This window comes from Panthera tigris, chromosome A1 (genome assembly GCF_018350195.1).
Source record: "Panthera tigris isolate Pti1 chromosome A1, P.tigris_Pti1_mat1.1, whole genome shotgun sequence".
NCBI lineage: Eukaryota > Metazoa > Chordata > Mammalia > Carnivora > Felidae > Panthera > Panthera tigris.
Window position 1 is genome coordinate 136,983,630 of NC_056660.1, and position 14,865 is coordinate 136,998,494.

The 14,865-nt window shown below is 34.2% G+C and overlaps 1 protein-coding gene across 2 annotated transcripts in view; it reads left to right on the forward strand.

The window, feature by feature from the left end:
- FCHO2 (FCH and mu domain containing endocytic adaptor 2) overlaps nt 1–14,865 on the forward strand; it is a 120,216-nt gene that overhangs the window by 76,080 nt on the left and 29,271 nt on the right. For both annotated transcript variants that reach the window (XM_042988199.1, XM_042988189.1), the window contains exons 12-17: nt 5,429–5,486; nt 5,766–5,941; nt 7,427–7,438; nt 7,909–7,933; nt 9,606–9,648; nt 12,777–12,871. In XM_042988199.1, the coding sequence (XP_042844133.1) occupies nt 5,429–5,486; nt 5,766–5,941; nt 7,427–7,438; nt 7,909–7,933; nt 9,606–9,648; nt 12,777–12,871 (409 nt within the window). The remainder of the gene's footprint in view (nt 1–5,428; nt 5,487–5,765; nt 5,942–7,426; nt 7,439–7,908; nt 7,934–9,605; nt 9,649–12,776; nt 12,872–14,865) is intronic.

Here is a 14,865-nt window from a genome sequence, read left to right on the forward strand (position 1 = left end):
ACAAGGATCTTTTGGTCTTTTGTGCAGATTGCCCTTTTACAGCCACTTTTCTTCTATCACCACCCTCCTTAGCCTCTGGCAACCAATAATCTTTTCTCCATTTCTATAATTCTGTCAATTCAAGAATGTTATTTAAGTTGGAATCCTACCATAACCTTTTCAGATTTTTTTTTTTTTTTATTCAGCACAATTCTCTTGAGTTCCACCCAGGTTCTTGCATATATGAATAGTTTATTCCTTTTTGTTGTTAAATAGTAGTATTCCATGGTATAGATGCACTAAAATTTGTTTTAACCATTCACCTATCATAGGACCTTTAGTTGTTTCCAGTTTTTGGCTATTAGAGAAAAGTGCTTTGAACAATCATGTACAGGTTTTTCTATGGACACAATGTCCCCTCTGACCTTGGTAATTTTCTTTCTGAAGTCTGGTTTTATCTAACAAGAAGACAGTCATTCTGCCCTAATTTTTTTATTTTAAAGTTTATTTATTTTAAGAGAGAGTGTGCATGAGCTAGGGAAGGGGCAGAGAGGTGAGAGAGAATTCCAAGCTGACTCCACACTTTCAGTTTAGAGCCCAACGTGGGCTTGAACTCATGAACTGTGAGATCATGACCTGAGCCGAAACCAAGAGTTGGATGCTTAATCCACTGAGCCACTCAGTTGCCCATCTTTTTTTTTTTTTAATTAACTTTTATATGGTATATTTTTTCTATTTTTTTTACTTTCCCCCATCTATGGTGTTATATATATGAAGTGAATTTCTTATAGACAGCATATAGTTAGTTAGGTCATGTTTTTTAATCCATTCTACCAATCTGTCTTTTGTTATCTTTGGACAGTTTATATTTATTTATTTATTTACTTATTTTTTAAATTCACATCCAAGTTAGTTAGCATATACTGCAACAATGATTTCAGGAGTAGATTCCTTAATGCCTCTTACCTATTTAGCCCATCCCCCCTCCTACAACCCCTCCAGCAGCCCTCTCTTCTCTATATTTAAGACTCTCTTATGTTTTGTTCCCCTCCCTGTTTTTATATTATTTCTGCTTACCTTCTCTTATGTTTATCTGTTTGTATCTTAAATTCCTCATATGAGTGCAGTCATATGATATTTGTCTTTCTCTAATTTTGCTTAGCATAATACCTTTAGTTCCATCCACATAGTTGCCAGTAGCAAGATTTCATTCTTTTTGATTGCATTCTTTTTGATTGCTGAGTAATACTCCATTGTGTGTGTGTGTGTGTGTGTGTGTACATAGATACATACATACATACACACCACATCTTCTTTATCCATTCATCCGTCGATGGACATTTGGGCTCTTTCCATACTTTGGCTATTGTTGATAGTGCTGCTGTAAACATTGGGGTGCATGTGCCCCTTCAAAACAGCACACTTGTATCCCTTGGGTAAATACCTAGTAGTGCATTTGCTGGGTCCTAGGGTTATTTTCAGTTTTTTGAGGAACCTCCATACCGTTTTCCAGAGTGGCTGCACCAGTTTGCATTCCTACCAGCAGTGCAAAAGAGATCCTCTTTCTCTGCATCCTCACCAACATCTGTCATTGCCTGAGTCGGTAATTTTAGCTGTTCTGACTGGAGTAAGGTGGTATTTCATTGTGGTTTTCATTTGTATTTCTCTGATGATGAGTGATTTGAGCATTTTTTCATGTGTCTGTTCGCCATCTGGATGTCTTCTTTGGAGAAGTGCCTGTTAATGTCTTTTGCCGATTTCTTCACTGGACTGTTTGTTTTTTTGGGTGTTGAGTTTGATAAGTTCTTTGGATACTAACCCTTTATCTGATATGTCGTTTGCAAATATCTTCTCCCATTCCGCAGGTTGCCTTTTAGTTTTGCTGATTGTTTCCTTCGCTGTGCAGAAGCTTTTTATTTTGATGAGGTCCCAGTAGTTTATTTTTGCTTTTGTTTCCCTTGCCTCCGGAGAGGTGTTGAGTAACAAGTTGCTGTGGCCAAGGTCAAATAGGTTTTTGCCTGCTTTCTCCTCTAGGATTTTGATGGCTTCCCATCTAACATTTAGGTCTTTAATCCATTTTGAGTTTATTTTTGTGTTTGGTGTAAGAAAGTGGTCCAGGTTCATTCTTCTGCATGTTGTTGTCCAGTTTTTCGAGCACCATTTGCTGAAGAGACTGTCTTTATTCCACTGGCTATTCTTTTCTGCTTTGTCAGAGATTAGTTGGCCATACGTTTGTGGGTCCATTTCTGTGTTGTCTATTCTGTTACACTGATCTGAGTGTTTTTGTGCCAGTACCATACCGTCTTCATGATTACAGCTTTGTAATACATCTTGATGTCTGGGATTGTGATGCCTCCAGCTTCGGTATTCTTTTTCAGAATTGCTTTGGCTATATGGGGTCTTTTCTGGTTCCATACAAATATTGGTATTGTTCTAGCTCTGTGAAGAATGCTGGTATTATTTTGATAGAGACTGCTTACCATAATTATTGACATAACAGGTCTTATGTGTGTCATTTTATCTTTGGTTTTCATTTTGTTTTCTTTTTCCTGCCTTCCCTGAGGGTTATTTGAACCTTTTTTAGAACTGCATTATGATTTATTTATAAAGTTTTTGAACATATGGCTCTGTTTTCACTCTTCACTACCTTCAGATAGTTTTTTTTTAATTTTTAAATTAATTTTAAATTAAATTTTAATTAATTTTTTAGAGAGCACAAACTGGGGAGAGGGGCAGAAGGAGAGAGAGAGAATCTTAAGCAGGCTTCATGCTTAGCACAAAACCCGATGCGGGGCTCTATCCCACAACCCTGGGATCACGATCTGAGCCAAAACTAAGAGTTGAATGTTCAACTGAGCCACCCAGGTGCCCCCCCGGTAGTTTCTCTAGCCAGAATTTATAGTTGTAATCTTTAAGAGGTCAGTCCAGAAGCAGCTTACTCAGTCCTGTAGAAAACAGCTCAGTATTATTTTAAATTATTACATCATACTGTATAGTGTATTGTAAACAAATTTAAAAGTGGTATCAACAAATTCTTACAACTTCTAGGAGATTACATAACTGTATGTTTTTAGGGTACTGGGAATAAGAATAAAGTATTTTATAAAAACTTTCTGATTTCTAATGGATCCAATTTGGTAAAGCTTAAAGTATTTTAAAGTATTATTTACATATTAGCAAACAATATGCAGAACTGAAAGTGCTCTATTTCTAGGGGTTATAAGTGTATCACTTGTCATCATTTTCTTTTAATGTTTATTGGAGAGAGAGAGGGCCCTAGCACACAAGCAGGGTTGGGGTAGAGAGGGAGTGAGATAATCTCCATGTTGATAGCTTGGAGCCTCCCCCTCTCAAACCGTGAGATCTTGACCCGGGTCAAAATTGAGAGTCCTGGGGGCGCCTGGGTGGCGCAGTCGGTTAAGCGTCCGACTTCAGCCAGGTCACGATCTCGCGGTCCGTGAGTTCGAGCCCCGCGTCAGGCTCTGGGCTGATGGCTCGGAGCCTGGAGCCTGTTTCCGATTCTGTGTCTCCCTCTCTCTCTCTGCCCCTCCCCCGTTCATGCTCTGTCTCTCTGTCCCAAAAATAAATAAAAAACGTTGAAAAAAAAATTTAAAAAAAAAAATTGAGAGTCCAATGCTTAACATACTGAGCCACCCACATACCCCTTTTCATCTTTTAATGTATAGAATCTACTCTTCACTCTGTATTAGATTTTTCATTTCTAGATTTTATCCAGTCTGTTAACTCACTGCTGGCTACAGTAGGCTTTTTATTCAGTTTGGAAGCTATAGCCATGTTAATTCTGCTCTTTGTTCTCCTTGACCTTATGCTGTGACTGAGATCATCTTTCATACTGTTCTTGCTGAGCCTTAACAAGTGAATGGACGAAGAATAGTAAACTTTACCAGTACAAGAATATTGGCTGTCCAGTTCCAACTGTCATTTCTTGGCGATCTTTTTTTTTTTTCATATAAAAATTATTTTGGAACTATTTTATTCTTGTATATTTTTTGTAAGTTAGAAGTTATTTGCATTCTCCCTACACACATGTGTTTATGTATGTGTATATAATTCTTTTTCTGATCATTTTAGTATAAATTCTGTACATTATAGTCCTTCATCCCTAACTTCCTAAATATGTATTTCTTAAAAATGGGATTCTCTTAACATAGCATACTTAGAGAAGTGTTCCTCCATCCTTTATCTCTTCTACTTCATCACCCTCCCTTGTAGGTAACCAACTTTATTATATTCTGATTGATCCTTCCAGTGGCTTTTATTCCCCCATAAAGAAGAGATCTGTGTTCTTAAAATTTCCCTTCTTTCTTACTTAAAAGATATATGTTCCTTTATATGCTTTTTTCAGTTAGCAGTTTTTCCTGGAAGTCATTCGCTATGAGTTCATAGAAACTTCTGATTTTTATTTAAAAAAAAAAAAATTTTTTTTAATGTTAATTTATTTTTGAGACAGAGAGAGACACAGCATGAGCAGGGAAGGGGCAGAGAGAGAGGGAGACACAGAATGTGAAGCAGGCTCCAGGCTCCGAGCTGTGAGCACAGAGCCCGACGTGGGGCTTGAACTCACGAACTGTGAGATCATGACCTGAGCCGAAGTCGGATGCTTAACCGACTGAGCCACCCAGGCGCCCTGAAACTTCTGATTTTTTTAATAGATATATAGTACTCTGTTTTCTGTGTGTACTGTAGTTTATTCAACTATGCTTGGACATTAGATGCTCTCCAGCAGTTCTGAGTTACAGATCATCTTTGATCTGTTATATACATATTTTTAAATTGTTGGAGGTGTATCTTCAGGGTAAATTCTTAGAAATTGAATTCCTGGGTGGGAGAGTAAATATGTGTCTACTTTTGTTAGATAATGCTAAATTTCTTTCTCTAGAGATTGTACTATTTTTTATTTATACCAGCAAAGCCTAAGAGTACATTTTCCCACAGTTATGGCAACAGAATGTATTTTCAAGCTTTTGAAATTTTGCCTGGCTCATGGGTAAGATGATTATTTTAGTATAGTTTTAATTTTCTTGGTCATCTTTAATTTCTGTTTTTTCTGTATTTTTGGTAAATATTTCCATTTATTGAGACTGTCAGCCCTCTGATTTCATCATCTCTCATTTCCACTTTGAAGACTGGGATGAAAATTTGGTTATCTACAGAACTGTTGGTGTTGCTGCTCAAACACCTATTCTCTTCCTTTTAGTGCTTCTCCTACTTAATTTTATAGTGCTTTTCTCTTTCAGATATCTGAAGCATAAAGTGTGATCTGAAGCTAACTTAACCAAAAAGATGTAACTTTTCCATTTAATTATTGTATGAGCCTGTTGGTATTTGATAAATGACATAGCCCCTATAATAGTTGAAGCTATTTTGCTAATCTTTTGTATTTCTGTAGTAGGATCCATGATTACAGTTTTTATTTTTCTTCCCATAGAACATTCCTGATGTAGATGAAGAAGGCTATAGTATAAAACCAGAAGCAAATCAGAATGATATCCTTTCATCATTTGGATATTCCTATGGATTGTGTTGGCATATAAGTAGACAGTTATAACAAAATGATCTGTTGTTTAATAAAAACTTCAAATTTTTAATTATAATAAAATGTGACTCCATAATAGTTTGACATGTTTTTACTAATGAGTTAGTAGTTCTGTTTCTGTGAAAGTCTACCTTATCTCTTAAAGGTTTTATATTCCTTTTTGTAAATGTATGAAAACTGGTTATGCATTAAGATCACTTAAGAACCGAATTCTTTAACTGATACTCACATACCAAAGAGAACCATTTCTACTCATCTAGTGATTCTGATTCTGAAGATGAAGAACCAAAGAAGTATCGGATAGAAATCAAACCTGTGCATCCAAATAACTCACATCACACAATGGCTTCCTTGGATGAATTAAAAGTATCTATAGGAAATATCACACTGTCCCCAGCAATATCTGTAAGTAAGAATAAGAGCAAGTTCATACTCTTCATGTAGAAGCCTTATTTTTTTTTAACCTTATCTACTTGCATCTGCTTAATTTTAGGAATAATAAAATATCATTAGGAATAGTTAATTAAGCATATTGGATAAGGAGATATTTTATAATTTGTCATCAGTTTTATTGAGGTCTCCAGTGTCTGATTTTTATATAGGCAAATGAATTTGAGTTTGGCTTAGTTTTGTTTCCTTTTGAAAGTTTTACTGGGAAACAAAAATGTAGAAAATCTGTTTCTGCCATTTATTTTATTTTCCAGTCTGTATGTTTCAGAAATTTGAACTGGCAGTATTAATCTTTTCCTCATCTAATTTTAAAGTTTTTCATCCATATTTTATGAACTTTATATGAACAGGAATTCAGTAAAAAATTATGTGTCTGCATGCTTTTGCAACTGCAATATTTGTTTTTTCATACTTTTTATAAAAAAAGGCAAATATAAGAATTCTTAGTGATAATGGTTAGTTCCTCAATTCTAAGATCCATATTTAACAGCTTTTGGAGGAGAAAAAAATCACCATAACTAATCTTTCCATTGATGTCATAGTCTAAATTCAGGAATGTTAAACAATGAGAAAAAAGCGTGTCTTAGGATGACAGTTTAGTCTATCTGTACATGCTCATCATAACTGATACTAAACCTGTTGTCCTTGATAATACAGAATAAGTATTACCCATTTCATATTTTTTTATTATATATTGTTATACATTTTAAGAAGTCTGTATTTGGGAAAAAGTTTTTTTCTCTCAGTCATGCACTTTTAGAATTTATTTTTTTGTATAAAAAAGACTGATTTCTGAAGTGAGGTTTTATTCTCCCATTGCTATTTAACCTTAAGATTAACACCCAAATTAAATTATGATATATATATGTACACATATATACATATATATGTATACATATATCTACACATATATACATATATGTATACACATACATATATATCTACACACATATATATATGAAGTAGGAAGCTATGAAATGACTAAAAATTTTTATTATATAAGAATACAACTAATTTTAAAAATATGTATAAATAAAACAAAAGCCTAGAGGAATATATATACCAGAATGTTAAGCACCTTGCTCTTGTTAGTGAAAGCATTAGTGGTTTTAAATTTTCTCCTTTGTACTTTTCTCTCTCTTCTATTTTTTAAAAAACTGAACATTCTAGTTTCATACTGAGAAAATAAATAATAATGAGAACAGTTTAATAGTTAATGTTGGGTTTGAAAAGAGGATATTTTGAGTATATTTTATTGAGCAGTGTGCTCATCTAGCTCATGTCCCCTACCCCAAACAATGCTCTGCATGTGTTTTAAGGTGTATAGATTTTTAGGTATGGTTTAGAAGGTAATAGACAAATTATGAAACCAAGAAAATAAGCTGTTTTAAATTCTAAAATGTACACTATGTCTTTCTTTTTCTTTCCATGTACTACTAGAGACACAGCCCAGTAAGTGCAAGATTTTATATTATTACCTATGGTCTTAAAAAATCATTTTAATGTTCGAACATTGATTTTCAGAATACTTGTGTTAAGTTTTTTAAATTTGCAGATCAAAGTATCTTGCTGTAGGCACTAACATTTTCATATTTTAAGACTTTTGAGTATTAAAGATACATGTATTATCTTTTACTATAAAAAATACTGCATTTTTAACAATTTTTATGTAGTTTACAGTTGAGCAGATATACCGAAAACAACTTAAAGTTAGGTTCCCAGTAATATTTTATGAAGTAGGCTCCTGGCTGGCTCAGCCAGAGCATGCAACTCTTGCTCTGCATTGTGAGTTCAAGCCCTGTGTTGGGTGTGGAGCCTACTTAAAAAATAAAAAATATATTAAGAAAAATTTTTATGAAGTATTTCATTACCAAATTAAATTATTTGTTTAACAACTTTTAGTTTTTGCTTTTCTCTTTTAGGTGCAGATGAATAGGAATTCATCTAGTAAGTTTGACATTTAAATTGATTATTTTATATCTATTAAAATTTATCAGGCAATTTGCTGAGCTTATTGTAGCCATATATATATATATATATATATATATATAGCTATAGCTATAGTTATAGTTATAGTTATAGTTTCAGTTATAGAAATAAATGCTTTGTTCTCATCATGACTGTTAGCAACAGACTAGATGGATACTTACTTTAAACAGGAGACAACTTAAGTATACTATTTATTTTAGCATTTAGACATGCCTTTAAATTTAATACTTGGCTACAACATTTTTCAGAAATCAACAAAGCCAAATAGTAGCTTCTGTTTGAGAATGTAACCTACATAACTCAGCCTCATGAGCCAGAAGGGACTATGAGAATGAGTAAGCTTTAGCTTTACTTATTTGTCCTATCACAATTGCAGTTTCTCTTCCATGGTTTTTACAAGACCATTGCTCTAACCTCTGAGCTATGGAGCCACCCTACTTCCATGGTTTTTAGTATAGTAACTTAATTATACTAAAAAAATTTAGGGGGTTGTTAACATCTTCTGCAGAGTCATGCATTAAAATAACAAAGGTGAGAAAAATGGAGTTAAGGCATCCTACTCAAAAGTTATGCAATTTGTAAACACAATGGTTAATAAAAACCATAACATCAATCCTATTAAAAATTCTAGCACAATGAAAAAGATCTATTAAATGCATTATATCAAACTAAAAGTAGGATTTTACTTTAAAAAAAAAATGGTGAGTAGCTTGATGATAGGGGATGTGGGGAAAATGAGGATAAAAGTGGGCTCCTTTTATGGAGTTATGGAGATAAGGGCAAATTGTAGAAACATGGAGGAGAACAGCACAGTAAGTACTTTGAGGCCAAAAAAGGGCCACATTGAGCCAGATGGGACAATGTGACATGATATGTGATATGATGGCATCATATACAGTGTGGTATTCCTTGTAGTTTGCTGCAGTTACCTATGTTGATATATTTTGCATTCATCAACTACATGTTGGTGATTCAAGACATCAAAGTACAGGGAAATTTGCTTATGAACTAACATGACTTTTGCATATTACGGATGCTTTTCCCTTTGTATAATAGTTGCTAATGAAATGGTTCACATTACTAATGCAAAAGGGAGCAAAACAGACTATTTTATAAAGACTGTTGCTTTAGAGTGCTATAAAAATTTTAATTTTTCGAGATACGACATCCTTCAAGAATTAACTACTTTTGGTCAATATAATCATTAATAATATTCTTACAGCTTGAAAAAATGCTTTCATGATTCATCACTTATCATTTTTGAGTAATACTTAAGTATTTGAACATATGTTCTAATTTTTAAAGTTCTAGCCCATATTTTTTTCATCTGAACACCAATTTTATTTTCATGAATATGACAGTTTAGTTGACTTAAGTAATTTCTTACCAGAGGTGTTAAAAGAAATGAAGATATAGCAGAAGTTCAGTTATTATTTTGATATTCTTAAGTCTGTTAGAAAACTTGCTAAAGGCTTATTTTCCTTTTCTTCATAATTAAAAAAATTCGATTTATGTTATCAATTCCATAATTTTTAAATTGTTCATAGTAATGAGATATATTAGTGTCTCTTTCCATTTAAGTATTTTATTACTCAGATTATGAATTGTTTCATATTTTGATTTTAATTAGGTGAAGAGCTAACAAAATCGAAGCCATGTGCTGGATCTAATGAGTAAGTTTCACATTTTTTTATTTTTAAATAGACTATATTTAGAGCAATTCTAGGTTCATAGCAAAATTCAGGCGAGGATACAGTTTTTGCATGTATATTCTCTGCTCCCACATATACCCAGCCTCCTTCACTATCATAATCCCCCATTAGAATGAAACATTTGTTAAAATTTTTGAGCCTACCCTGACACATCATTGTCACCCAAAGTCTGTGGTTTACATTAGGATTCACTCTTGGTCTTGTATGTCCTATGAGTTTTGACAAATGGGCAAGGACGTGTGTCTCCATACATTATAGTGTCATACAGAATAGTTTAACTGTGCCCTCCACCTATTCATCCTTCCCTCTTTAATGTGTTTAGATATCATTCTTTTATACTTTTTCCCTAGAAAATTTTACTATCTTTGCAGTTTCAATTAGAGTACGGTGTTGTTTATCATCCTCTAAGCTGTGAATTGTTCTTTGGGGTTACTGGTTGTTTTAAATTATTTCTCACTTGATACTATTTTTATAATTTTTAAAAAAATCCATTTAACTGTATTTGGCCTTGGTGGCTTTACTACTTCTAAATAAATGGTAGTGGGGCGCCTGGGTGGCTCAGTTGGTTAAGCGGCTGACTTTGGCTTGGGTCATGATCTCACGGTCCGTGAGTTCGAGCCCCGCATCGGGCTCTGTGCTGACAGCTCGGAGCCTGGAGCCTGCTACAGATTCTGTGTCTCCCTCTCTCTCTGACCCTCCCCCGTTTATGCTCTGTCTCTGTCTCAAAAATAAACAAACATTAAAAAAATAAATAAATAAATGGTAGTGTCCCAAGTTCATATATGTCTGTATTTTAACTAGTTATTCTCATGGAAATTTTCTCGTTTTTTTCCTTCAATTATTGGCTGTAACCCTGTAAAATATACTGCACTTTTAATGAACTTCAACAAGAAGATGTCTCAAGTTAAAAAAGGAGAGGGCTAGAAACCATGTTGCTAGCTCTTTTTAAATTTTTTTTTTTTTTTTAACGTTTATTTATTTTTGAGACAGAGACAGAGCATGAACGGGGAGGGTCAGAGAGAGGGAGACACAGAATCTGAAACAGGCTCCAGGCTCTGAGCTGTCAGCACAGAGCCCGACGCCGGGCTCAAACTCACGGACCGTGAGATCATGACCTGAGCCGAAGTTGGCCGCTTAACCGACTGAGCCACCCAGGCGCCCCACTAGCTCTTTTTAAAAAGGAAAAAATACTTTAAGCCGGTGTTTCTTTCATGTGTTTTTTTTTTTTTTTTCATTTCTTTATCTGTCAGTAAGAATATATTCTTTTAATGTTTTTTTTCTTTTGTGTAAGTGAAAGTAGTCTTCATTAAATGGAGAATTTAAAATTATTTAATACTTTTAAAGTTAGGCATTAATTGAGCACAGTGCTGGTATTCATTTATCATTTTAAAAGGTAAAGTTAAGTGTTTTAAAATGTTGTTTTCAGTAATTTATGCAGTTGTGATCCTAGGTTTTAAATACAATGTGTAGTATGCTTCCATGTAAGTGCGTGTTGAGGTACTAGATATGTGCTTATAGATAACTGTACCATTTTTATTGTAATGAGCCTGTTTTCTAAGATGTGAGAACATAATGTTAAAAATTAATGGCTGTTTGATACGTTAAAATACTGTTTTAATGGGATTAATTTTTTTTTTTTTACATCTTATATATAATTTTTACTTGTCAGTCATATCTCTGTAAAGCTGGAAAGAAAAATTTTAAAAAAGAGGTAGTGGCAAAGTTCAGGTACTATAGGATCTTAGAGATGAGACATCTTAAAAGGTGTATGACTAAAATGAAAAAAAAGAAACATTGATTTAAAAGTTTTTATTAAAGAGCTGCGGGGCGCCTGGGTGGCTCAGTCGGTTAAGCGTCCGACTTCAGCTCAGGTCACGATCTCACGGTCCGTGGGTTCGAGCCCCGCGTCGGGCTCTGGGCTGATGGCTCAGAGCCTGGAGCCTGTTTGAGATTCTGTGTCTCCCTCTCTCTGCCCCTCCCCCGTTCATGCTCTGTCTCTCTCTGTCTCAAAAATAAATAAACGTTAAAAAAAAAAATTTAAAAAAAAATTTAAAAAATTAAAAAAAAAAATAAAGTAAAGAGCTGCAAGTTCAATCTTGAGAGTAACTAGTCCAGTGGATTCCAAGGGGTCAGTAGAGGGAAATCTTTGGTTATGCAGCATATTGACTTTTTTGAAACTTGAATTTTGGTGTTCTTGATGCTTTTGTCCATAGTCTTGGTTACCTTTCATAAAAAGACCTGAGTGACCCAAACATTTCACTAGACTGCCTCAGTGACCCAGGTTGTGGATTGCCCAGGGAGAAGTCCTGCCCTTGCATGATCTACTATAATAATCAGGCCTTTGAAGGTTATATCAGGGTTATATCAAGTAAGCTGTTGGGCTTATTTCTGTACTTGACAATTTCAAAGATGAAAGAAAAGGATAAACAGATATTTTTTTAAATTATTTTTGGGGATGGAAGGGAGAGAAAGAAATCTGCGCTGTCATCTCAGAGCTCAATGCAGGACTTGAACTCAGGAACCAAACCATGAGGTCATGACCTGAACCAAAATCAAGAGTTGGATGCTTAAGCGACTGAGCCACCCAGGCTCCCCTAAAGATTTTTTAAAAAGTACTTAAATATGACCTTATAAAATTTGTACCTGATTTCCTATCACTTAAAGAAATTTTCTATCCATGACTTGGGGCTAGGACACTATTGTAGGATTAATTAAGTACCTTTCTGTCCTTAGGCAGCTGTTTTAGACCCTTTTATTGCTTTTCTTGTAAAGCTGAAATGATTTCTGTTCTTAGAACCCCAAAGATTGCTAGAGTATAACAAGGTGTGATTGATGGGAATTAATCTTCTCTATTCCACCCTAGCGATTTCACATAATGTTATTGGAGGGTCTGCTTATAGCAGTTAACGAATTATTTATTAATATAAAATTTTAATTTAAACTTTCCTCACATATTCCATTGGTAGAATGCCCAACTTTTAAATCATATATATTTAGCTATTCCAATTCTGTGATATAAAAATAAGTGACTAGATTTTATACTAATAAAATATTCCTTAATTAAATCTGTTTTTTAAATGTTATGGTAGGAAGGGGACCAGCGATTTACTTGCTTGGGATCCCCTGTTTGGACCATCTCTTGATTCATCTTCTTCTACTTCACTAACTTCGTCGTCATCATCAGGTAAATGTATATAAATATATATGTGTATATATATATATATATATATTTAAAGTGAGGAATGCATTAGTTTCTTTTTTCCTAATTGATTTGTTCATTACTTGTGTGTTGTTCTTAACAATCAAAAATATTTTTAACTTGTCCTCGCATATTGTCAGGTAAAAGTGATTTTGTACTGGTTCTCTTAACTTAGCTGAAAGACCCTATGGCTTAAACAAAAATACATCAAACCAGTTTTTTTTTTTTTATTCATGTATTTATTTCTATGCATCATTCCCTTATCTGTGCCCAAGTAATTTTTTTTCCCAATATTTTATTTTCTTAAGTAATCTCTGCTTCCAGCATGGGGCTCAAACCCACAACCCCAAGATTAAGACTTGCATGTTCCAACCACGGAGCCATTCAGGCACCCCACAACATGTTTATAGATAATTCCACTGCATGAATGTGCATTAATGTAACCAGTCCTTTTTTATTGGACATTTGAATTGCATCCAATTTTCTAGTGTTGTGAAAATCCATGAATAGAACACATTTTGTGTACATGTTTCATAATATCCTTATAATTTATCAGTACAACGTTTGAATCCCAAGATATACCCATTGATATTTATTGCCAAACTGCTTTCCAGAAAGGTGTTAGTGCTTCCCAAGCAATATATAAAAGAACTTGATGAATGCTTTTTAGTTGGTGTCTTGACAAGAATGTGTTGTTTCTCTTTTCTTCAAAATATAAAATCCGATTAGCCAACAATCAAAGCAAGCATCCAAATGCTTGTTGAATAAAACCACTCTTTGTTCAAAGCAAAAAAATAAAACAAAATCCACTTTAAGTTGATCTTCTGCCTTCTCTGGGATTTCAGAAATGCCATTCAGTATTTGAGGTTAGGAGAGTGGTAGAATGGTTGGAGAGAACTTGAATTGACTGAGTTCCTATCATGTTGCTCTGCTAGGAGCTGCATATCGTCTATTTAAGTTCATTAACTGCTCCATGAAGTCCATTTTATTGTCCCTATTTTGTAGATGAAAAAACGTAAAGCTCGAAGACGATCAGGAACTTCTGTAAGAGCATATAAATTGGCATCTGATCAAATCTGGATCTTATAATTAGAAACTCTTTGTTCATTGCACTCTGACATATTAACTAAACAATAATCCATGCTGAACCATTTTACTACTAATGAAATAAACACTAGTATTTAAAATTAGATTATTTATAAACCAATTTTTAAAATAAATTGTGGATTTTAGGCAACCTTAACTCCAATTTGGAATTTTGAAGGGAAAGTGCTCTGTATCTAATACTTTGTAAAATAGCAAGAAACAACAAAAGACAGTTGAACATATTCTGAAGTGGCATTACAGCCTTCCTCAGTGGGCTTGTTAGTAGTTTTATAAAACTAAACTTAATAGATTATATAAGGAAGGTTATTTGTACAGGCAAAACTGAAGTTGTCATGAAGGTCTCTTTTTTGTTTGTTTATTTATTAATGTTTATTTATTTTTGAGACAGAGACAGAGCATGAACGGGGGAGGGTCAGAGAGAGAGGGAGACACAGAATCTGAAACAGGCTCCAGGCTCTGAGCTGTTAGCACAGAGCCTGACACGGGGCTCGAACTCATGAACCGTGAGATCATGACTGGAGCCAGTCGGACGCTTAACCGACTGAGCCACCCAGTCACCCCTAGGTCTTGTTTTTGTTTAGTAAAAATGTCAGAATGGTGTTTTGTATTTAGAATGAAGAAGGTCATAAGTAGTGTATTTTAATTTTGTTAATATACTTTTATGAATTATTTTTCAGAATCCTTAATGAAAATTTTCACATTGAAAATCAGAGGCTTTAGTGATACAGAAATTTCTTCCTAACTGTGCCCTCAGTTTCTCTTTTTTAAAAAAAATTTTTTTTTAATGTTTATTTCTGAGACAGAGTGACAGAGCATGAGTGGGGGAGGGGCAGAGAGAGAGGAGACACAGAATCCGAAGCAGGCTCCAGGCT